This window comes from Budorcas taxicolor, chromosome 15 (genome assembly GCF_023091745.1).
Source record: "Budorcas taxicolor isolate Tak-1 chromosome 15, Takin1.1, whole genome shotgun sequence".
In the NCBI taxonomy this organism is placed as follows: domain Eukaryota; kingdom Metazoa; phylum Chordata; class Mammalia; order Artiodactyla; family Bovidae; genus Budorcas; species Budorcas taxicolor.
The window spans coordinates 38,429,129-38,455,241 of record NC_068924.1 but is presented as its reverse complement, the minus strand read 5'-3'; the positions used below and the strand labels follow the sequence as shown (position 1 = coordinate 38,455,241).

Below are 26,113 nucleotides of genomic sequence, written 5' to 3'. Positions count from 1 at the left end.
AGAGCTTCTCCATCTTTGGCTGCAAAGAATGTAATCAATCTGATTTCGGTGTTGACCATCTGGTGATACTGATAGATATGCTAAGCCAGGTTTGAACCCAGGTCTTACTCCAGAGTCTTGTTTTTAATCCCACTTCACTTCAGGATGTATAAATTTAAAAAATATTATTCACACATATTTTTCCATGCTTTTCAGTTGAGTTCAGTCGCTCAGTCGTGTCTGACTCTGCGACCCCATGAATCACAGCATGCCAGGCCTCCCTGTCCATCACCAACTCCCGGAGTTCACTCAGACTCATGTCCATCGAGTCAGTGATGCCATCCAGCCATCTCATCCTCTGTCATCCCCTTCTCCTCCTGCCCCCAATCCTTCCCAGCATCAGAGTCTTTTCCAGTGAGTCAACTCTTTGCGTGAGGTGGCCAAAGTACTGGAGTTTCAGCTTCAGTATCATTCCTTCCAAAGAAATCCCAGGGCTGATCGCCTTCAGAATGGATTGGTTGGATCTCCTTGCAGTCTGAGGGACTCTCAAGAGTCTTCTCCAAAACCACAGTTTCAAAGCATAAATTCTTCGGTGCTCAGCCTTCTTCGTACATCCATACATGACCACAGGAAAAGCCATAGTCTTGACTAGACGGACCTTAGTTGGCAAAGTATGCTATCTAGGTTGGTCATAACTTTTCTTCCAAGGAGTAAGCGTCTTTTAATTTCATGGCTGCAATCACCATCTTTTATAGTTGGTGCTTTTATAGTTGTCATAATTTTTTTAATGGCTGTATTCTTTCATTGTGTTAAAAATACCTACTTTATTAAATCATATCATAGTGAATATTTGAGCTCTAGCCTTTTGCTGTTTCTAGGTAGTGCCTTATCAGTTATTATTCTGCGTATATACTTTTGCATTTGTGAGATTTTTCCTCAAAAACATTTCAAGAAAGGGATATATATAGACCTTGGGATCTTGCATGTCACCCTTGTAACAAATGTACCAGTTTTATTCTTAACACCCCTTTGCATTTGTTGCCTTAAAAAGGTGGTTAGCTTAATTGCTACAAAAAAGAGAAATAAACATTTTTACTTGATTTTATGTTAATAAAATTTAAGGTTTTTGAGTTTTCTTTGACTGTTTTGTCCTGATTGATGACTCTACCATAGCATTTTAAAATTACTTATTCTTTTCTTTGTATGTGGTATAATGATTTCATAAAATAGTATGCTTTCAAAAATCAAGATGCAAAAAAAGTGTAAAATGATTTCCAAATGTATGCATAAAAGCCAAAGACTGAAATTATCTGTGTCTATTTCTGGGTAATTTAAAATAATCAGAAAAATTTTAAACACAATTGATAGAATGGCTGTACTTCATGTTAAAATAACAAACAAAATCTGAGCTAAGGGATTAGTTGTAAAGAAACAAATACCTCTTTGTCCCTTTCTGTCTTTGATACTCTAAAATGGAAATAAGTTTTTTTTTAGGAGGTGAAAGAAAGACATAGCTTCCCAATTTTTTATTGTGACTTCTTGTTTTACAGAGATGCTGTTCAGTTAAATGTAATTGCTACACGACAGCTTATTCTGCTTGCACAACAGATGAAGAATCTGGAAGTGTTCATGCATGTATCAACGGCATATGCCTACTGCAATCGAAAGCATATTGATGAAGTAGTCTATCCACCCCCTGTGGATCCCAAGAAGCTGATTGATTCTTTAGAGTATGTTTGTTTGAAATTTATTTAAATTTGCTTTGACCCCAAACTTTGGATCCAGATTTATCTATTTATGTGTATCTCTTTGTCCGTTCAGTTTCTCTCTCTCTCTGTCCACAGTATGCATTGCTCTCTTCCTTATTCAGCAAATTATTATATATCTACTGTGTTCTGTTTATCGTATCGATTTGTACCTAATGACTCTAGGTGAAGTCATTGTGAAGCTTTCCCTTTTGAACAGGTGTTGTGATGGTTGGAGGAAAGCCTTTGAACAGCTTATTCATGGTATTAGAGTCTCAGTTTTTTCAAGGAATCAATCTTAGCCACTAAGAAGTTCCTGATATCCATGGAGACTAATGACTGCCTGTTCAATAGCAAGGTCTAATTTATTAAAAGATTGTGCTTTTATTTTGCCCAGTGGAGTACGGTTGACCCTTGAATAACACGGGTTTGAACTATGTGAGTCTACTTCTATACAGATTTTTCAGTAAATAAGTACTCCATGCTGCACAGTCTGTGGTTGGTTGAATGTGTTGATGCACAACCATGGTACAGAGCGCTGACTGTTAAGTCACATGGGGATTTTTTACTGCACGTAGAGTCAGTGCCCCAACCCTGTGTTTTTCCAGGTGTCAACTGTATATCCTCAGAGGAGCCTTGAATTTTTAAGAAATCAAAGGAGTCATGATCCTTTAATTGATATTCCTAGTGTTATTGTTTATTATCTTTCTAAGGACTAGAATCCTACTATCAGTTATTGCTTGAGAAGTGTTTGTGATTTGGTGGATACAACTAGGCATGGCCAAGATTTCATTTGCTTCAGCCTGTACATTCTCATTGAGTGAAACAAATAGGATCAAAGCAAGAATAAATAGCAGGATCTTTTCTTCTTTTATAGACTGTAATTATAGAAAATTCCAGTATCCATTATATCTTCATGTGTTTTTTTATTCTCATATAATATTCCTGCAAGCTTTTTCTTCCTTTATTCTCTGTTTGCCCTTAGGTCTCTCTTCTTCTAAGAGATCCTGTTCAGGTTCAGCTCCTTAGTTACCACCCCCTGTTGTCTCAGTTGAATTTTTTACTTCCCAGGGGCGCTACAGAATGTTCATGCTCCTTCTCCAAGTTTTCTTCTAAAATAAGCACGGAAGTCCATTTCTTTAAGGTTTTCCTGGAAATATGAGAAAATAGATTTGTAAGAAAGTTAGTATTGGGAGCTTTCTGGGACATTCTTATGGTAATTCCCTGGTTTCTGTTTTCTAACTCCATTTCTTAGATAGTTCCAAATATCTACCTCATTTTCCTCAGATCATTAGGCAGAAGTGTTTAATATCTCTGGGAAAAGTTGAACGTGCAAGTTAATTTATCTTTTTACTTTTTCTCTATCCAAACGTCTGAGTTGCTGAGAAAGAGCCTATAAACCTATTCTGTTATTTCCTTTCTTTGTTTACAAAGAAATCTGGCCAGCAGATAATTTTAGGATAACTTGTAGATTGACTGTGTAATCTCCCTCCAGTGATAAGGCTTACTGGCTCTACAGTCTCTCCTAGTTAAGTCTCTCCTAGTTAAGTCTCTCCTATTTTATTTTTTAATGTAACTCTTTTATCCATTTTTTGAAGTTCATCTCCATTATGGAATTTTTCCTATGTTGAATAGTAATCTACCTTCAATTTTATAAATATTCCTTTCCTTCCACACAAAAAAGTACTTTAACATACAGAAGAAAGTTTATCTTGATAGTCCCATTTTATACATCCTCATCAGTTAATGTGGGTATCACTGTATACTAACAGTATTTTTAGTATACAAATATGCATAGTATTATAGACAGACAGGAAAACTATCTGAAAACAAGTACATAACATTGAAATTAGAAATTTAGACTGAAAAAGACTATAGAGATCACCTAGTATATCACCCTCCTCTTATAGGTTATCATAGTAGACGTTTTCTTCAGAGATACTGAGAAAACTGAAGCAATTTTATGACTTCATAGTAGATTACTAGACCTTTTATATTAATTGTAAATGTATGTTCATTTAAAATGTGTATAATTAACAAGTTACGCTGTTACGGTGATTATATACAAATCTTTAATTCCTTGGGGCCTGATGTATTTTGCAATTTATTTAGACTTTAGAAAAAATATAATCTATTGTGTAATATAAAACAACTTCAGCTATTTAGATTCGGGGTAGTGCTCCTTGTCAAACACATAGGAAGTGTATGAATACTTACAACTAGAAGATTTTTTTAAAAAAATACCATAAATCAGTTCTAATTCACTTTTGCTACCTACTGTATGGTATATGAAAAAACTCTTGGTTTTTAGCTGTAGAAACTGGATATACATCTGGATTTGTGGTTGATATTTAATGAAAGTAAAGCTGATTTCCATTTTTTTTTTTTTAGTAGAAGTTGTCAAACACTTGAGTTGGAGCCACAGACATATTTGAAATATGCAAAGTGGTTTTTCATTTTTTAAATGAAAATATATCTGAAAATATTTTTTTGAAGTGAAACAATATCTGAAAATATTTTTGCATGTAATTTCTTTGTTTACCAGGTGGATGGATGATGGCTTAGTAAATGATATCACACCCAAATTGATAGGAGACAGACCTAATACATACATATACACAAAAGCATTGGCAGAATATGTTGTACAACAAGAAGGAGCAAAGCTAAATGTGGCGATTGTAAGGCCATCAATTGTTGGTGCCAGTTGGAAAGAACCTTTTCCAGTAAGTTGCTAGAGATCTTTGTAAATAATTGGAATTGAGAATTTTAAGTCATAATTTTGTACAAAAAGAGTTGGCAATTTTTTAAGAGCAGGTTTTGTTTACTGTACATGGCTTACTGTGGCAACGTTGTTTGCATTTGTAGAGAGAGACACTCTTGGTACTTTTATGTAAGGTGCATGTATTGTAATGTTGCATGTATAGAAATGCAGATAAGCTTTTAAAATGTTAATTGAAAATTAAAGGCTATGGTATTGTCTGGAGTCAGAGGAGACCATGCCTTTCAAGTTTCTTTGTCATTGATAAGAAATTGGACACTGACACATCACCATTTGTTGGCCTTTAAAATTATTTGTGGATTAGTTTCCCTTGTGGAGGTGAAGGGAATAACGGTGAGAATATTCAGGATCTTATTTTATTTCATTTGCTTTTTAGTACCTCAAAGAGGCAGGTCTTCTAAGAAGTTCACTTCTTGTATAGTTCACATGCTAAGGAAGATAAAAAATTTCTCTGATTTGCTGTAGAAAAGCAAGGCATTATAGTATTTGTGAATCGCTGAAATAAGAGAAAACGTAGATATAAAATGAAATAAATTGACTTAGGAAAGACTTAAGTCTCTGTAGTAGTAGCAAATGATACTATCTCTTTTGTTACTTTGACATTACTCTGTTTTATTCAGTAATCTTGAGAATTTACCATTTCCTTCAATCTAAGGATACTGCCTTAGTAAATAGCACAAAATCAAACTTGAGCAATCTTAATTTAGCTTAAATATTTGACAGATATAAACTTCTTTTTGCAAAATTCTCTTTGCAGAGAGTTAATGAAAGAGTAGGTAACCCTTTGAAAATTATTTTACTTAGTCATTTGCAATCTCAGAAAAGACTATTTAAGATGGGGAGAAATACTCTGGCCTGAATATAGTCAGATTTTTAGTTCTTAGAAGACTACCAAGTATGTTTGTGGAGTTATATAGAGTTCAAATTGTAAATCTGTAATTTTATAGTATTTCTAAACTCCCTTCCTTTTTTTTAAATTTTTGGTATTAGGGATGGATTGATAACTTTAATGGACCAAGTGGTCTTTTTATTGCGGTAAGTAATAAGCCTTGTATTGTATTGAATATTCTGTTTTGTTTTTTTTTTCCTGTGTATCTTTGTATCGTGTATTTGCACTATGGGTTCTGTGCCTTAAAGTTTTGTTTTTAATTTCAACAAAGGCAGGGAAAGGAATTCTTCGAACAATGCGTGCCTCCAACAATGCCCTTGCAGATCTTGTTCCTGTAGATGTAGTTGTCAACATGAGTCTTGCGGCAGCCTGGTATTCCGGAGTAAATAGGTATATGAGATGGCAATGACGTTTATTAGATGTATAGTAACTGAGATGAGAACTAATGTTAAAAAATCCTCTATAATGAATATTTATCAGTTTATTAACCCATACCAGTATTATATAGATATATTATCACTTTCAACTGCAAGAGTTGACTTACCACAGCCAGTGAAGTGATTCCATCAGCAGTAATAAGAATTAATATAAATTCTTGTGTACTGGCACAGGATAGACAAGGTCATTAGAGATTTTCTTTTTAATGTATTTTTTAATACACACTAAAACTTGGTATAAACTTGTCATATATAAAGAGGTGAAATTCATAGAGAACAGCTTACATGTATCAAACATGCACACTAGTACACTTTAATCAACTCATGGGGCTTCCCTGGTGGCTCAGAGGTTAAAGTGTCTGCCTGCAATGTGGAAGACCCAGGTTCGATCCCTGGGTGGGGAAGATCCCCTGGAGAAGGAAATGGCAGTCCACTCCAGCACTCTTGCCTGGAGAATCCCATGGAGGGAGGAGCCTGGTACGCTACAGTCCATGGGGTCGCAAAGAGTTAGACACAACTGAGCAACATCATTCGCTATACTATATAATATTTATAGGTCTAACACTTAAACCTAAACACCTAAGCTTCTCAGTGACATTTTTCTAAATAATAATCTTCCCTTATTTTTGAAGTCACTTTTATATTTTACGAAAGGAGGGATATGATTATATGAGTATGTTTCTGGTAAAAGCGAATTCCATTCACAATTTCTTTTTAACTAGAGCCTCTGAAAATGGGAAGGAGATAGGAAGAGCTGAGGTGGTTCTTTTTCCTGTATGAAAAAAAGACAGTTGTGCTAGTACAAGAAGAAAAATATGAAGTCTGTGTTTTTATAAATATTTTTTTGGTAGGATTGGAAAAAAGGGTAGTGTAAATAGTTGTTCAGACATAAAAATTAATCCTTTAAAGATAATATTTTAAATATTTATGGTAAAAAAGTCCTCATTTATTCCTACTTAAGTATCATATAAGATTTAGATTGGTTAAGTTTTAACTTTTTAAAATTTTTCATTGCTTTGATCTTTGTCTTTGCAGACCAAGAAACATCATGGTGTATAACTGTACAACAGGAAGCACTAATCCCTTCCACTGGGGTGAAGTTGGTATGATTTTACCTGTATTTTTGAATGTTAGAATAAATTTTTATAAACTTAAAATGTTCACTGATTACGTTAGAATAATCCATGAGGCATTAAAGCCACCCAGTTACAAGTTTATTCTTATTTTAGTTGCCATGTTAGAACATCTACTAATACTGCCTTTTGGTCCTTAATAATGTTTCATAAATTTAAAAATGCCCAGCTGTGTATTCCCTCCTCATCCCACCCTTGTCTGACCCTTATTGTTTCTCTGCTGCCATCTGCAGGATGCCCATAGATAGCCGTGGTATGGAAATAAACCTTTTTCCTTCCCTCATGGGCATTCTTAATCCTGATGTTCCCTATTCACAAGCAGTATCACTCACAGCTACAAGAGTTGATATATCACAGGAAATAGCTAGTTGTCCTAAGAGGAATAGCTGAAGGAGTAAGCAAGTAGGATACATTTTGTCAGAATATTTTCTGTTGCATTTATTAATCTGTTAAATACACAAATTGACAGCAGCAGTGTGTATGCTGTTACTTGTTTCAAAACAGGAATAGTATAACTTAGAACATACTGAAACTTAAATCATTTTTAAGTCAAATATAAAGTAAAATATATTTACAGTGTTGATTTAGTGTACTAGGTCTTATTTTATCTCTAATTAAACAGTTTTTGTTAGCCTTGTGGAATAATTTTGATTTTAAAGTAAATCTTTGTCTTTTATTCTAGAGGTTATTCTATGACATTTTTATTTCTATTTAATGATTGACTGTTAGAGAATAAAAGGGGAAAAAATCTAGGGTGCTTTTCATTTTATGATAATTAGTTGTGTTCTTTTAAGAATTTTAAAACACTTCAGATGAGTTAGGTTTTTTATAGTCTTTCATTGTGTTAGGAAGTTCAGCAAAAATCAAGTTGAGCTTTATCTTTTAGTGAATATCTCAGTAAACATTTCCATTGAAGTATTAACGTAGATGATAATAGAGTTGATTGTTTTGATATTGTATAACCTAGATAAATTACAGCAGAAGTTAATTTGGGGTTGTTTTAAGCTTGTTGATATATGTTAATTTGAGCAACTTAATTATTCATAAGCAAAGGATGATGATTTCCCTTTTCTTTTTAAAGTAAGTACAGTAATAAGAATCTGGAAAGAGGAACAGAAAGAAAGAAGCTGTCATGAGAGGTGAAATATAGAAAGTGACCTTGTAAACTGATATAGGTAAAACATGAAACGGATTTTTAAGAGTGAATTTTAGCAAAAATTCATTCATCTAATTAAAAATCATAAATAGTGGGAGTTCTAAAACCACTTGAGTTCAGCAGTTTAATACCCATATTCCCTTAGTTACTATAGAAAGTAGAAAAGTTTGTTTTTTAAATGAACAAACTCTGACATCTTTGGTAAAATATTTTGCTTTGTAAAAACATGATTTTTTTTTTTTTTTTTTTTACAAAACCTCACTACATGGTTATTATCAAAGCTGTTACACAACTTTTCTTCCTCAGAATACCATGTAATTTCTACTTTCAAGAGGAATCCTCTCGAACAGGCCTTCAGACGGCCCAATGTAAATCTAACCTCCAATCACCTTTTATATCATTACTGGATTGCTGTAAGCCATAAGGCCCCAGCATTCCTGTATGATATCTACCTCAGGATGACTGGAAGAAGCCCAAGGTAATGGTGACTAGCTCTGTCTTATCTGTTCCTCTGGCTGTTAAACAACCTATGCTTACACTAAACTGCATATTAACTCTGTATTTGTTTATGCTTATGATAAGGCTTAATGGCCTTTTGTGACTGAGAAGACTCTTGAATTTAGGAATTTATCAGAAAAGCAAAGGTAGTGTTATAATTCATTCTGTTCTAAATTTTGGATGATAAATTACTGTCAAATGCTGAATTCTAGGTCTAACTTTAGGTATTTTTTTCTGAATAACAAAACATTCAAAATGCTTTGATGCTTATTTTTCCTACAGGATATTATCTAAATCATTCCTTCAAGATGAATCCTTTAAACCAAGTATTCAGGCGCCCCAATATTAAGTTTTATACCAACAACTTATTGCTTCATTATTGGAAGGGTGTCAGACATACAGTACCTGCATTATTGCTCGATCTTGCACTCAGGTTGACAGGTCAGAAACCGTGGTAAGAAGAATAGCAGTAAATACACTGTATTGGTAAGGTGGTGGAGGCTTGCTGGAGAGACAAAAAGTCGCTAGCATGAGCTTTACCTTTAGTTACTAACCTGATTAATCACAATCACAATCCGGATGCTAGAACATTTCTTAGAAATTGAGGATATTTGGGGAGACTGTGGATCTCATCTTATTGGGCCATTGATCCTCCAAAATCCCATATCACAGGAAATGTCCAGCGTCAAGGTTGTCATTGTTATTATAAGCTGAAATTGAGCCCTTCTCTCCCCATTAATAACTTGGAGGTGAGTTTTATAGGGGATTAAGGGTTAAATGTTTTGTTTTAAGTGGATTGTACAGTTTTATATGAAAAAAACCTAGGATGCTTCTAGGAAATTAATTGCTTGAGCTGTCTCAGCTTCCCATTCAGCTTATAATATTGTAATTACAGTTTTTGACTAATTTTTCAGGTTGATAATGTCATAGTTTAAAACGAAGGTTAACAAATTGAAAACTTCATTTCTTATAGTTGTTATAACAAGGCCTTTTTTTTAATTGAAAGCTCACAAACTTAAGTAATCCTACTGTCTTTACCACAATTACAGTGAAATATACTATAAAAATATTATTTTTTTAACTACATTGGCATTTGTAGTGGAGCGTTTGATTGGAGAGTTCAGGATTTGAGTATTTAAGTGTAAAGAAGATGCTGATTCCAGAACTTTCATCAGCTGCTCAAATAAAAGCGAGGTATCTGCTAGTTATAGTGTATCAGGATTTGAGTTACATGTAGGGAATTTTCTGTGGATTCAGTTGTCCATTATGTTTCTCATCATGTATGTTAAATATTGAAATACATGAGTGGTGTTGAACAATAGTGCATGCTATCTTGATATTAATAGATTATATGTAGATTAGGGCAGAAAAATCAAAACTAGGTTCAAAAAATAAAATAAGTTAAATATATCACAATGCTTTACACAGAAAAGGGGGCTTAGTAAACTTACATGAAGAACCAGAGTTGATTAAATAATTTATAATAGATATTGATGCATAACAAATTATCTCAAACTTAGTGGCTTAAAACAGCAGCTGTCATTTTATTATTTCTTTTGGTTTATTGCTTCTCTCAGCATCTGGAATTTAGGAAGGAATCCGCTGGGTAGCTTTGGCTTAGAGGTCTTTCATGTGACTAAGGTCAGATGGAACCCTTTCAGGGACGTGTGGTGGAACAGCTGGTGTCATTGTCTCCTCATGTGGTATCCGGATCTTTTCATAGAGTGTCTTTGCAAGGACCAGTGGTCGCCTTAGGGGAGTTGGACTGCTTACATGACAACTGGAGGCTTCAAGGAAAAGTGTTTCAGCAGGCAAGGTGGAAGCAACGTGCATTTTCTGACCTACCTAAGAAAATCATGCAGCACTACTTCCACCTTATTCATTTAGTCCCAGGCGAGTCACAGATCTTCCAAGATTCCAGGAGCAGGGATATAGAGAATAGTCAAGATCATCTTGTAAATGAGCTGGTGAGATGAAAGGTATTGTTGCAACCATTTTTGGAAAGTGCAGTTTGCTATGGTCAGTCTTCTAGTCCCAACAGTTTATATTCCTCCTACATGGAAAACACTCTTGCTTTTTCCCCACAAAACCTCTCTGACTAAAGCTTGAAGCCAGTGTGGTTAGTGAAATCTGATATAATTGTGGATGAAGCTTTTCAGATACATTTCCTCAAATATTGATCTGAAAACCTGTGAACTAAAGTGTCAGGTTACCTCCTGTCCGTCTGACGTATAATAGTGAGACAAGCATAGGAAATAATTTAGACTTGTTCAAAAGAGAAAAAATAAGAGGCACACAGCAATCACTGGTCCATAACAATTCTTCATTCCAGCAGGGTATGTTTGATGGTTTCTTAGTTAGGGTTTCATTCCCCCTCTCTCCTGAGTCATCCTTCTTTTCCTGTTGGGAAAAAAAAAAGGGCCTGTGTTTGCAACTGAATAGCCTTCTTACCCTACTTCCTGCCCACAAAAAGTTGGGAGTCTTTAGAGCAGAGATGGCAAGCTTTCTGTAAAGCACCATATAGTAAATATTTCAGTCTGTGAGCCATATGGATTCTGTTGCAGCTTTTTACCTCTGCTGTTAAATGTAGCTTCCACCTTATAACTACTCGATTCTGCAGCCTCAGACAATATGTAAATGAACAAGCATGACTGTGTCCCAGTCAGACTTTATTTTAAAAATAGATGTATTTGGCCCTAAGCTGTGGTTTGCTGGACCTTAATGCAGAGGCCTCTTTGCATTTGGTACTGTCTCTGTCCTTATAAGTGTAAACTCAGAATTCCTTTAAAATTGTGTGTGTTTCCCATGTATTTGTTTTAAAACAATCCAGTCCATTAGACCAAAGCCATACTCACAGATCTTTTTGAGACATACCCTTCTCTGTCTTGGGTTCCTTATGAAGTTGCTATGGAACAGCACCCTTGAGTCTTTAAATCTTTGCCTCTTACATCCTTCGCTCTTAAATCCTGCCTCTTAGAGCCTCTGTAAGACATATCGTTAGCATCTAGAATGAAAGTTTCTATGAAATATACTACTGTAATCTTTTTGAGGTCCTAACAGAATCTTACATCTGCATTCTCGGTTTGATCTTTGATCAGAAGTTGTTTCTAAATGAATTCCTGGCTAGAATTTTACATGCCTTCCAAATTCCACTAAAACCAGATAGTTCATTTTTTAAGGTCATCTTTGTCCTGTTTGAGGAAATCTTGGCTTAGATCATCAAGTTTATTAGATACATTTTCTATTTTCCATGTGACCATAGGTAATGGTTTTGTTCTTCTAACTTCCAACATTATTTTCCTCACTTACCTTGAAACTCTCACCAGCAGCTTCCGTATAGCCCTTTTATTTTTTCCACTAACATCCTTTGTCCTTCCATTCTTTATCAGTGGTCTCAAGGGCCTCACAGTTTCTGTCCACCTAAAGGCAGTACTGCGTGTTCTAGATTTTTATTACAGCAGTCCCTCACTCCCAGTACTGATAGATCTGTTCCCATTATTTGTGCTGCATGACAAATCTTCCAAATTTAGAATCTTTTTTTTTTTAATTTAGATAAAATTGACATCAGACAGTATCTTAAAACAGTAATCATTTCATTCTGTGGGTCAGAAGTTCTAGAAGGCTTTGATGGGATGGTTCTCTCTTAGAAGTGATTGCAGTCATAGGGACTAGGGCCAGGTACACTGTAGGGAATGGTAAAGGAGAGGAAGGGTGCCGAGCAGCTGGGTGGCCAGACATCTTTCTCTCTTCATATAGTCTCAGAACCTTTCAATGTGGTCTCTGCACATGGACTAATTTGGGCTTCCTCACAGTGTGGCAGCCTCAGGGGGAGTTGAACAGCATACATGACCTCTGAAGGCTTCAAGGGTGAGTATTCCACTGAGCAAGGCAGAAAGCTACCTTACTTTTTCGTAACTCCCCACAGAAGTCACAGTATCACTTCCACCTCATTCTGTTGGTATAAGTTAACTTCACCTCTTAATGGGACCTCTTAATAGTTAAGGTGATACTGTAGGTGAACATGTAAGATGGGAGATAATATTTGCAGCCACCTTTGGGAATTAAAATTTGCTACAAATAGGAAGCATCAAATAAAGAGTCTTCTTAACTGAGGTTTGTCCTGTACAAGGCTTTCTAAATATCAAACCAGGAATGCTTTGGGAGCTTACAGTCTAAAAGCAACAAAAGACATAAAGATTTTTTATTTAGGCAATTTTATAAATGTTAAATACATGGCGGTAGTCGCTCAGTCATGTCTGACTCTTTGAGACCCCATGGACTGTAGCCTCCCAGACGCCTCTGTCCATGGAATTTTCCAGGCAAAGAAAGCTAGAGTGGTTTGCCATTCCCTTTTCCAGGGGATCTTCCCCACCCAGGCATCTAACCCAGGTGTCTTGCATTGAGGGCAGCTTCTTTACCATTTGAGCCATCAGGGAGGCCTCAAATGTTAAATATAAAGTCTTATAATTTATATTATTAAATTTGTTCAGATTATTTGCTGAGCAAAGTAGTGGCCTCTACACCTTACATTAGGACCTTAATATAATGCCTGCTTCTGCATTAAACTAATGGCAGTCATGTCATTCATGGTGTCCATTTTACTCATTTGCATTGTTCTGAGTACCAGTCAACTTGATAAAAATATGACTTACTGTATATCTGGGTATAATTTAAAAAGTACAACTCAGATATGCATCATATGGATTCTGGTGACTAGTCTCTGGGAACCAGAATGCATGATATTATCACATATAGAAGCAGTTTAAGTTATCTGCTTTAGCTTTTGAAATGTAGTAGTTATTTTCTCTTAATGGTATTTTAAAAAAATGGTTCTGTGGCCTTCTTTTTGTTGTTGTTTTGTTATTTAGCTTAACTTTCTCCAGTTTAACTTCTCTGAATCTTAAATTTTTTATTTTTGTGGTTCTCAGTGGAGGGCAGTTTTGCTTCCCTCAAGGGACATTGGACAGTTTTCGGAGATGTTTTTAGTTATCACAACTGGGTAGATGCTACTGGCATCTAGTGGGTAGAGACCAGAGATACTGCCAAGTTTCTTACAGTGCACACAGCAGCCCCCTCCCACAAAGAATTATCTGGGTTAAAATGTCTATAATGCTGAGATGGAGAAACCCTGGACTAGATGATCGTTAGGATCTTGCCCTCCTCTAAAAGTTTTTAAGAATTTTTTTCAGGTTGCTGTAATAAAGAATGAATACTCAGAACATACATGGCAATGTGGTCCCAGGCATCTGCTCTTAGAGCATGTTTAACCAAAGACTAGTGAGGCAGAGTTTTAAGTTTCTATTTATATTTCCCATAGTATTCAGTCCAGACTTTTATTACTTGATAAATGTTCTGTGAACTTAATATATATATATGACCTTTCAGATTTCCTTCTCCCTCTCCAGTATTTTATTGTAATTATGGCAGAATCACTGATTGACTTTTAGGGTAATTCTGTCACTTGAATGAATCTGAAAATAAGACTAAGTGAGAATTGTCAGTGAAAATGGAGTTAGGAAGAAAAACTTTTTAAATAAGGTGTATGTCAGAAAGCCACATTAACCAAATATGTGTGTATGTGTGATTCATGTATGCTATACTGGCTGTGATAGTTGGTATTAATGACCAATCTTGTAAATCTTCTCCTCCCTTCAAATTCTTTCTGTTTGAACTATTCCTGTCTAGATTTAGCCTTTGATGCTCACTAATTCTTTCTGTGTTTAATGGAGGTTTTATTTTGTAATTACTTTCTTTAATGAAGTACAGTTCATCTTTACATATATACTCCATGTTGTCTCATTTTCTTTCAGTATTCTGCATTCAGGCTTTCTTTATAAATGTGTTGAATGTGTCAGAATTGCTTAGCTAATGTTACTGTTTTAATTTCCTCCTCATTTCTAATGTTCTCATTTTCTTCTATTTCTCTCATTTCTGAAGCCCTGATTTGGGGATCTCTAAACTGCATAATGCTAATCCTAATTGTGGGACTATAAATAGAATTCTTTTAAAGTGTTTCTTCACATATAATTTTTCTTTTTATCAGAGATTAGGAATTTTTGGTGTGTGTGTTTTGAAAAGTTCTGCCTTCTATTTCTCTCCCTATCATTGATAATTATTATCGTGTAGATGTTACTGTTCTGGTTAGTGTTATGATATCAATGACTTAACAGTGAATCATGATATATAAAATGCCAAATTTAAAGATTAAAGCCCCTCACCCTTTTAAAAAGAAACGAAAAAGTATTGAACTTTCTTATTTTTATTAAGATGGATATTGGGGATTTGGGAAGATTAGGGAATATATTGAATATCTGTTTGAGAAAGTTGTCAACATGAGTCATTGGTTTCATGGCACATCCAGGCGCCTGTTGGTGTTCAAGGGCAAATTGTTTAAAATATATAGAGAGAATTAACTAAATGGCAAATGAATATTTCTGTATACTTTGCTTCCATGATGCTGAAGAGTTGAGATTAAAACATAACGATATGTTATGAATTCACAGAAAATCTTACTAAAATGAAGCTGAGCTAAAATGTGATTTAAGGAACAAAAAAGGAAACGAATGCTAATTGAATTCATTTATTTGCTTAGTATTATATGTAGAAAATTTAGCCTTGAAATAACTGTATTTCATATATCAGCAGAACTCTCCTTGGGCAATATGAAATTCATTTACTGCTGCTTAATTTTTTTTTTGCATTTATATAATGTTCCAAGATGCAGAAATATTCTTATTTCCTAGTGATTTGGTACACTTATTGAACTACGTGTTGCAATTTTACTGTCAATTCCCTGGGTGGTGGTGAGATTTTTCCTTATCTATGCAAATTATGAATCTCAGTTTTTCTTAAAATACAGGATGATGAAAACAATAACTCGTCTTCACAAAGCTATGGTGTTTCTTGAATATTTCACAAGTAATTCTTGGGTTTGGAATACTGACAATGTCAATATGTTAATGAATCAACTAAACCCTGAAGATAAAAAGGCAAGTATTTTTTTATATTAGAAAAGAAGGAGCATACTAATTAGAGTATGCTAATTAGCAACCTGAGAAATAATTGGGTATTTTCTACAACCATTATGCAATAAGAAGGTTGATCTATTTATAGGGTCCCATTTTCAATCATAATTGGTAATAAAATAAAGTTGCTTTATTTTAGAATTTTATAATTAAGTATGAGAGTAGCAGAAATATTTTCAAAGCATGATTGAAATGTTGATTCTCTTTTAATGTCAGGTTCAAAGAGAATTTTTATGCATTTCCCCCCTAAATACTGTTTTAAGTTTTGAGGAAAACGTTTCAGAAATTGCTTTTCAAATAATCTTCTACTTTTTGCCATTCTACATTTTGCTTTCTGTTAGTTTGAAACTTAAACTCTTATGAATTTTCTTTTTAAGTTTACCTTAGATATTTGAACATGCATACTTAACAAAAAATTGAGCAATTTGTATAGCCTCTTCCTTAATGATACTAAGGACCATAAAATGTTTCAGCTCTGATTACCACCCCCACTAACTTAGGTGGTTGTATGTTACTTTAGTGTTCTACTTAAATCTCATTATTAGAAATGATTATTTTGTTCAGCTTTGTTGTTGTTGTTGCTAAGTAGTGTCCAACTCTTTCGCTACTGCAGCACGGACTGTAGCTCACCAGGCTCCTCTGTCCATGGGATTTCCCAGGCAAAATATTGGAGTGGTTGCCATTTCCTTCTCCAGGGGATCTTCCTGACCCAGGGATTGAACCTGCATCTCCTGCATTGGCAGGTGGATTCTTTGCCACTGAGCCATCAGGGAAGCCTGGGGGCTAGTTTGCTCCTGCTTTACAGTATCATTTCTTAATTTAGCAAGGCCTAATAAAATATTGATACTTCCACCCTTTCTTGGATCATGCAAAGGCTAAAACATGTAATCTAGTCAATTAGTATTCATACAGATTTACCAGCATAGTTGTCTTTTTACTGCTCTTATTTCTTCCTCCATCCTCCTCTAATGATTTCAGACTTCAGTCTGGAATCATTTTCATTCTGCCTAAACAGTGCCCATTAGTGTACTTTCTCTAGTGTTTGTCTTCTGTTGATGTTAGATTATCTCAGTTTTTATTCTTGGAATATTTTTATTCTTCAGTGATATTCATACTGCTATAGAATTCTATGTTAGCAAGCTTTCTTTGAGCACTTGGAAGACATCGTCTCATAATCTTACAGCTTCCATTGCTTCTTTTGAGATGTCAGTGGTCAGACTAATAGTTGTTTCTTTGGAGGTAATCTACAGTGCCTTTTCTGGTTTAAGAAAAATTTCTTTCTTTGACTTTCAGCAGTTTTACTCTAGTATGTAAAGATACATGTGTGTATATCCAGTATGTGTGTGTTTTAAATCTGTGGCTTGATGTCTCACAATTTTTGGAAAATTTCCAGCCATTGTCTTTTCAGATACTGCTTTTTTTCTATTCTTTTTCACTTTTCCTATGGGAATCCAATTACACAAATGTATGACCTTCTCATTATCTCATATCTTAAGTTTCCATTTCAGTGCTGTGGTACTTTAATGATTTATTTATGGTAGCTTTTTTATTTTTAGTCTGGAGCTTGCTATTTTCAGAGAAGTGTTACAGCTTGCTATTTTCAGAGAAGTGTGATGGTAAATTAAATCGTGAATAATCTGTTTATCACACCAAAAAAATTACCTGATTGTGTGTGGAAGAGCTCTGAGCAGAATATATCCCTCTTATTTTGTCATGAAGTAGCATTCTTGTAAGGGTTGATTTTCTATATTTATCTACTATTTTCATCAAATGGCCTACTTACTGTTACCTAAACTCCTAAGCCAGCTTTCATTCTTAAAAAAAGAAAGCCACATTCTTTCTCTTAATGTCAATACTATTTTCTAGGAAAATTAATCTGTGTAGTATGCAAGATGTTCAAAAAGAAGAGATACTGTAGATAGAAGGAAACTGGAAATAAGTGTATTGTTTCTGTGTTTAATGGAAGATAATGAAATAGTAAAAACTTTTTTTGTGAGTGGCAGTAAGATTTTAAAAATTAATATGGTAAACATTTTGTAAGCATGTCCTGTGGAATTAGCCTTTGGAAAAAGTGAATTTTTGACTGGTTATGAAAAAAAATTATTCAAGAGAATAACCAGTAATTGTTTTGTTTATGTAGACTTTTAATATTGATGTACGGCAGTTACATTGGGCAGAATATATAGAGAACTACTGTATGGGAACTAAGAAATATGTACTGAATGAAGAAATGTCTGGTCTTCCTGCAGCTAGAAAACATCTGAACAAGTAAGTTTTATATGGGTTTGATTTCATCTTGTCTTCCTTATGAAATACTAGTTTTTTCCTAAGCTGTTAACTTGAGATATTGCTAATAATATATTGTATTTAGGAAAGTGGTTGCCTTTGGACTGTAACTCTGGTAGTGTTGATTTAACCTATGACTATTGAAGCTTACTATTTTCATCAGTTTATACTATTCATTAGTAAGAAAGTCAAGTGGAATTTAGTTTTAAATATCACTTTCATCTTCCCTTATTGCTACTGAAGAAGTAAAGATATCAGGAGATAATAAAAATGTATTTTAAACTGCAGATAATGTAAAGTTTCTTCTACCTTATTGAAATACATGTTTAGAAGAAGAAAGGAGATCTAATAATACATTATTTAGTATAGAGCTTTTTCTTTGTTTATAAAATAGTTATTCTTTTTCCCTTAGTCTCTTATAAAACTAATATGTACTAATAGTTAAAAAACACTTAGAAAATAAGAGAAAAAATTACTATTAATCCATTATCCAGAGATGCAATTAGTAGTAATCTCTTTTATTCATAGTAATTTTTAATACAATTTTTATAACAGTTTTCAAAACTTTTACATTATTCTTGCTCTTTCAACTCTTTGAGACTTGATAGGGCAGATAGTTGTGTAGATGAAGAAATAGAGACTTAGGGAAGTTGTATTTGAAAGGTCATATTGTATTAAGTGGCAGAGCAAAGTTATTTTGTCTACACTCATTGTTCATATATTGTACAGTTAAGCATTGAATAACATGTATTTGAACTGTGTGGGTCCATTTATACGTGATGTTTTTTCAATAAATACATACTGTAGTACCACACAGTGTGAAGTTGGTTCAGTTCACTGATGCAGAAATACAGGTAAGAAGGGCTGACTCTAAAGTTATATTTGGATTTTCAATTGTATGAAGGATTAATGCCCCAACCCCCACATTGTTTAAGAATCAACTGTAGTTCTATATCTTTCATTGCCTGTTTAAGTTAGTGGAATTTATGTAATGTTATGGCATACCTAAAGAATTTAGATTCCCTTCTAACACCATTAAAAAAACATCAAAACTGTTTTGAAACATAAGCAAGATAATACGCATCTTGCTCTCTGAGAATGGGAGGGTCTTCCTGTGTAGAGCAAGTACCATGTTTCATTCATGGTATGAGGACTTGTCTAGTTGACTTTTGATCTTGACGGACAGCTCTAACTGAAGGAGTAAGTTCCTCTGTCTGACAACTTGTAAGCAGCTAAAGATATCCAAAAATATTTATTTTGTCTGTAGGATGATGTATATAATGAATGTCCCTTTTTAGATGAAATAAGCTCTGGAATTACAAGAGATATTTCTATTTTACTTAACATACTTGTTGCCTAGCACAGTTTAGGGCATACAGAAGGCTGCTTAATAGTTCTTGTTAACAAGTAAATTTACATCCCAAATGTTACAAAAAACTTTGTATTATTGTTAATAGAAATAATGCATTGTTTGATGGACTGCTGTCCAGAATGTGCACAGTCAGTTGTTTTTGATGTTTGCTAACTTTCTAATTGCTAGTTAATTATTAAGTAAGTTTCAAATTCATATGGATTTGAACTTTGATTAAATTAAGAATTGAATATGAATTATCTGCTAGCCAACAATATTCTTTTCTAGAAGATAGTATCCACTATATCTCTTGATCTGCTTTCCAGGTTGAGAAACATTTATATCTCTTGATCTGCTTTCCAGGTTGAGAAACATACGTTACGGTTTCAATACTATCCTTGTGATCCTGATTTGGCGCATTTTTATTGCAAGATCACAAATGGCGAGAAACATCTGGTACTTTGTGGTTAGTCTGTGTTACAAGTTTCTGTCTTACTTCCGAGCATCCAGCACTATGAGATACTGAAGACAAGAATTTAGCATTAGAACATCTATGCATATGGTGGTCTAAATGCATAAAATGTAAAATGTACTTAAGTCATTTCACCTTTTGTCAAGACATTAAACCATCTTAGCTCAGAATGTGGAGTAAATTATGGTACATTTTATGTAACATTTTAATGTATGCTCATAAAAGCGTAGTCAATACACTGTGGTATGCCAACTCAAATCTGTAATAGCCATCAAAACCATGATTTAACATTTTGATCCCTGGGGGAAAAGGGTTGGGTAAGGGCAGGAGGGGGAGATAGGAACACTGACCAGTATAACTGTGCAATTCTGGAATATACTAATTAAAATATGCCTTAACATAGAGTGATTTTCTAATTATAATATTTAGTGCAGTGGAAAGCATTTATTTGGATGGGAATACTAGCTAAGTTGGTAGATATTTGACTCTACAGTGTTTGATTTTTATCATCAGTTGAAGTGATTTTTAGTTTTGTTAAAATTACAGCCAAACTATTTTCACATCATCCTGTAAGTTACTGAATGGTCTCAAATGTGAAAAACACATTTTCATTTTCCTCCTTTCTCTGATTTGAGGTCTGATACATATCATTTTCTATAAGCAATCAGTTACTTTCATAATCAGAAGGCTATATATTATTATAGAGACCCTACTGGATCTAAATGAGTTTGAGAATCCATATCAGCATATGCCATGTGTTTTTAGAAGGAAAATGAAAATTCACTAAACCTATTAGTATTAAGAAAGAATAAGAGTACATTTTTCTTGACCACATTATGACCAAATAAAAACCAATTCTGTGACATTTTGTTCATGATTTGAAGCTGGATGATTACTTGAGACTTTGGCAAGCAGGTGTGGGTACAGGGAGGAATTCATCATACTTGTGCTCTCCTCCCTTAATGAATTTTATTAATAGGACTTTAAAAGGCGTATACTATCCAATTAAAACTGAAAGTACATTACTGTGGAATAATGTATTTGCAGGTAATCATAACATTAAGAAAATGTTCTCATATGTGTGTAAACACATACTAACTTTTGACCTTGAGAGCTGAATTCCTTCAAGAAAAATAATGCATAAAATAATGTGTATAAGATTAAATAAAGAACTTTATTTACATACCACATAAAGTAGCAAACTGTTGAATGAGTTTAAAGATACCTTTTATTTTTTGTGCATGTGGTTTTAGCTTTTAGAAAGAAATGAGTTATAGAAACAAGTAATAGTAAGAAAATTGATGTATATTTTAAATGATACATTATAATTCCCTTTAAATCTTAATAGTAGTTAATTCTCCTTACTGTTGTAACACACATTTGGTTTAACAAATCAGCATAACATGTTCTAATTTAGCTGATCAAGTTGTACTATATTTAAATCATTAACAGTGTATCTTGAATATGTTTAATGAAGTCAGTTTACAATACAAAAAGTTACATAGAACTTTAATCTTAATTTTCTGATCAATTCAGATGCAATGTACAAGAAGTTTATTTTATTATTGTGAAAAAATTAAATGTAAAGGAAATCACCTTCTTCCATGCAGGTGTATAATCTTGAAAAGGAAAATGCTTCCATGTTGAAGCCAGCTTTTCTGTAGTAAAACTTTTAAAACATTTTAAAAGAAATATGTATATAAATATATATATATATTCTTTGCAGTGATACTAAAAGTCTCTGGTCTAGGACCATACCTTTTATAAGGTGTGAGAGACCATGGCAGTGTCTAAGAATGGAATAAATGATGATGCCTTTGATTTAAAGTGGCCCACATAATTAACTATAGATGCTCTAACCTTTGAATGCTCCATCTCTCCAATACGTTTCCATAATGTGTTGAAAATAAGCTAACATTTGTATGATTTTATACATCTGCTGACAATACTTAGATGACTTATCTTTGTATCTTGCAAAAGAATCAGGTACAACTTTAGCAGGCATGTGAAGTACATGGGAGGTTTGAACTCTTTCATTATTGTTGTAATCTAACTTGAGGAAATGATAACTGGGAGGGTGCTAAGGCCACTGCATTAATTTTGTGTGTTTAGAATTCTTTTGTCAAAAGAAAGCTAATGAATAAATTAATATGTCATTCTGGAACTTAAAAGTTTTAAAATTAGTATAAAACATACATAGGTTGTTAATCCTCGCCAACTTGACTTTGAGCTTAACTCAAACATAAAGATTTTAGAAATCATTTGTATTGATGTCATTTGCTAGACCTGGTTTTTTAGTTCTTTCTGATTATATTTTTACACACAGACTCAAATTTTAACAGGATAGCCTGTTGAATAAATCTAATAAATCATTTAACTCATTTGATAATAAAGCTACATTTTAAACATTTTTTTCCCCCATTCACTCTTGATTCTTATAATTCTGGCATATGCATTTGTCACTTGTGAAGTCATTGTAACTATAAGTAAACTTGACTTGGCAACATTAATATGTTTAATAACTCATCGCCGAGAAGCATGGCAATACATTCTTTGACTTGGGGATGGCATAAAATAAACATTTTCTGAATCTGTGTAATAAAGTTTGGAAGCAGGAAGGGAAGATCTTATTTCTCTTCCTTTTCTATGCTTGTCTATAGGAACTGGTTCAGGGTTTTTTGCTTTTTTGTTTTAAATGTAAATCGATAGTCTTTTATAAGAAATAGAAGCATTATTGGGTGCCTTTGTTTGTAAACCAAAAAGTAATAAACGAATCCCTATATTTCCATTATAGTATTTATTGTTTTTTTACAATAATTGTCCTGAAAGTTACTCATGAGGTTATGTGGTTAGAATTACAGGAAACAGTTCTCACTTATAATTCTTACCTTTGTTAAGGTGTATTCATTGTTTCTTTGTATCCTAATTTTATTGAATTCTAAGTCTCTTACACAGCATTTTAGAGGAAGCACATAGGCAAGATGAATACATTTTGTTAAACTATTATTTTTATTTATTAGCTGGAATGAGGTGGTTTTTCTGAAAACAGTGCCAGGGTGTCAGTTAGGTTCCATGTACTCTCCTCCCCATTGAATGATACCATATTAATTTATAAATGTATTTGTTGTAACTTGTCTGTTGAGTAAGTATAAAAAACCATTCATTAGTAATAGAGTGTAACCATAAAAAAGGAGAGAGCTGATATCAGGCCAGGCAGGGTACAGGTGAATATAAACGGCCTTCCGAGCCAAGCTCTTCTAGGCTTGACTCTAAGTCATGACTTGAAACTGTTGGCACTGACTTGTTCTATTTTGAGGAAAAACTCCCTATTCTTTTGCATGAGCAACTAGAGAAAGGAATGTATACTGCATAACTTAATATAGAAATGAGTTAATTAAATCTACAGTCTCTGTGATAAAGAAATATGAAATATTTTCTTATTGAATTAATATTTTTATCTTGAGGTATTTTCTAGTCATAGAATGAATGTCTTTTTTTTTTTAATGGTGATACTCTTAGCATACATCTCTATCATTAAGATTCCTAAACAAATCATCTTTGTCATTTGAGCATATTTGTTAAATAATTCCTTTGATTTTTCTTTATTAAAAGAAATTTGATTAACATTAAGTTTGACGTGCTCTTTTACAAGTTGATGGCTATAAACTATATTTATATAAATAAATGTGATAAGTATGAGTTTAGTATCATTATGGTTGGCTAATAAGGCTGTAATTGTCTTTTTCTTTTTCTCCCTTCCTTTTCCTTCTTCCCTCCCCACTCCCTCTCTCATTTCCCTTTCTTCCTTCATCACAGATCACATACAATACCTGTATTTTTATACAAGCTGAAAAGACAGTGGAGATTTTTCTGAATTCATTAAAAAAAAAGCATTCCTAATATTCTCTTCAAAATATTTACCTTAAGTTTCTCTCCTAGACATTTGACTTAGTTGTATGTTACAGCTTTATGGGGTTCAATTAGGGATCCTCCAGAGGTGCTTTGGAAGCAGAATTCCTTTATTTTCTGCTGTTATACAGAATATCTAATTCTCTTTCTTTCTTTCTCACTTTTTCCACATTTATCTGTGAAGAGCTTATCTTCAGTTTTTGAGAGCAAAGTATAACTAGAAAGTTTAGGCTGAAACACGAATTATTAATGCCAATACTTGATGGTCTTTGAACTACAAAGATGATCTCATATGACTCAACCTAGTATTAGAGTAGCTTTCTTTATTTTTTAACAAACACACCTGAACGTAAACATACAGATGAATGCAATTTTATTTAAAATACTCATCCTAGGAGAACGTGTATTTATTTCATTAGTCCTTAATTTTTTGACATCTAATACTTACTTTTCTGTTTTATGTTACATCTTTCACAATTTTCTGTCATTTTCCCCAACTAGGTTGTTTTTCTTGAGAAGAAAACCAGCTTGAACCTTTTGCGGTGTAGAAATAACACTAGTGAACACTTGTTGACCAAGTGTGCAAGGCACAACCCTAAGCATTTTACATGTATTAACCCATTTTTGCCTAGCAGCCCTTTGAGGAGGGCACCTCTGTTTACCCATGTTTTATAGGTGTCATAACTAAGGTGTGTGATGTTAGTAATTTATCTACATTACACTGCTAGTGGCAGAGCCAAGGTTTGAACTCAGGGAGTTTAGTGTCAAAGCCTGCTGCACATGTCCAATATGCTAAACTGTCTTTTATTATAGGAACACATGTACATGTGTTGTGTTAGGCACTGTGTTTTATGTATTGCAATTATCTGTTTATCTGTATCGCTCAGCACACTGTAAACTTGTCAGTGGTTTGAATTGGAATATGACACACTACCTACCATGTAGGATCATGTGACTTAATTAACATAGGTAGGTAAACATAGTTTTAATTAACATATAAAGAACAAAATACTAAAAGCACAAAGGAGTGATATACTGCTTAGTATTTTCAGGGAAGAGCCCATACAAGGCATATTTGAATTGTGGTTTTAAGTCTGATTGGAAGAATGCTGGGAAAGGGAAGCATTCCAGGTACAGAGAAGGGCATCTGTAAAGGGAAGAGTGGGGATCCATGAGTAAATATTTTGGTGCTAAAGTCGAGGATGACTAATGGAAGATGAGATTGGGGGGGGCACATTTGGGGGTCAGCGAGGGCCTCTGTGTGCTCAGAACTCACTATGGAATGTGGAGTGGCTGTGGTCAAAACCACTTAGAAGGTTCTCCTAGTAAAAGCATACCCAGTTCCTATTAAATATGAATACATTTTGGACTTTCAATGAACTGACCTATTACACTCATTTTCTGAATGAAATCAATTTAAGAGAAAAAAAAATTCTACTCAAATAGTATCACTGTTAATGGTGCCAGTGGTGAAACAACTTGTCTCTATGTTTTTCATTTTTCTGTGATTCTCGAAGTGTGACCCTAAACCAGCAGCATGCGTGAGCATCTGGCATTACCTGAGAACTCAATAGAAATGTGGCTTTCAGGTCCCACCCATACTTAGTCAGAAACTGGGGTGGGCCAGCAGCCTGTTCTGACACGCCCTCTACATGATTGTGAAGCATACTAAGGAGAATTGCTGGTGTGGATAGTCGGTCATCGTGAGATACCAGCAAGGTCCTAAGGACCTAGGAGAATGTCTTAAAACTAAAGATCAACACATAAAACATGATACAAAACATGTAGTGATACATAGGAAAAGATCTGACCTCCTAGGAATAAAATCACAATGTTCAAGAAGTTAGCTTTATGTGATAACTATGGGTTGTCTAGCTTTTTGTCGCTTATTCATTCACTTTTCTCCCATTTTCTGCAAGGAGCTTCTGTTATAAACAGAAGCAAATGTTTTATTTTAAAGTAACTTACAAAAAATAAAAAATAAAGTAACTTACAGATAAGGGTGGAAGGACACTGAGGGGGAAAAAAGCTTAAAAAAAAAAAAAGGTCCATTCATTCTGGACCTAAAAAAGGTCTGTTTTGAAACTCCAGATCTTGAGATGGTGTTTTTGTCTCATGATTAGAGAGCTACAGCCTACTATGTTGTGATCACCCTTGAAATTGTCCAAGTCTTTGTTATGTTTTTGATGAACTTGGTAATTATATTCATTTCTATGCTTACTAGTTTCTTACTTGGTCTTTATGTGGTACCAACCATGAGTGTGTGTCCTTTCTGTGCAGCCAAGTAACCACAGTCCTCTAACTAGCTTAATTCCCTGTTGTAATTTCCATTATAGTGCTCACATTACACATTAGTGAGTTGTGAGTTTATGGAGAGGCAACTCCCACAGAGAATTCTCAACTCTTGATAGATGGAGGTGTTTCTGTCCTTAAAGGTGAGTTCTAGAGCCTGTG

General features: G+C 34.1%; 1 protein-coding gene across 1 annotated transcript in view; it reads left to right on the top strand.

Annotated features, from left to right (window-relative positions):
* FAR1 (fatty acyl-CoA reductase 1) overlaps nt 1–19,804 on the top strand; it is a 76,597-nt gene extending 56,793 nt beyond the window's left edge. Inside the window, exons 4-12 of the mRNA XM_052652698.1 lie at nt 1,530–1,709; nt 4,270–4,447; nt 5,494–5,538; nt 5,664–5,782; nt 6,865–6,932; nt 8,425–8,596; nt 15,476–15,605; nt 17,782–17,909; nt 19,642–19,804. Of these exons, the coding sequence (XP_052508658.1) occupies nt 1,530–1,709; nt 4,270–4,447; nt 5,494–5,538; nt 5,664–5,782; nt 6,865–6,932; nt 8,425–8,596; nt 15,476–15,605; nt 17,782–17,909; nt 19,642–19,804 (1,183 nt within the window). The remainder of the gene's footprint in view (nt 1–1,529; nt 1,710–4,269; nt 4,448–5,493; nt 5,539–5,663; nt 5,783–6,864; nt 6,933–8,424; nt 8,597–15,475; nt 15,606–17,781; nt 17,910–19,641) is intronic.
* The last annotated feature ends 6,309 nt before the right edge of the window (nt 19,805–26,113 follow it).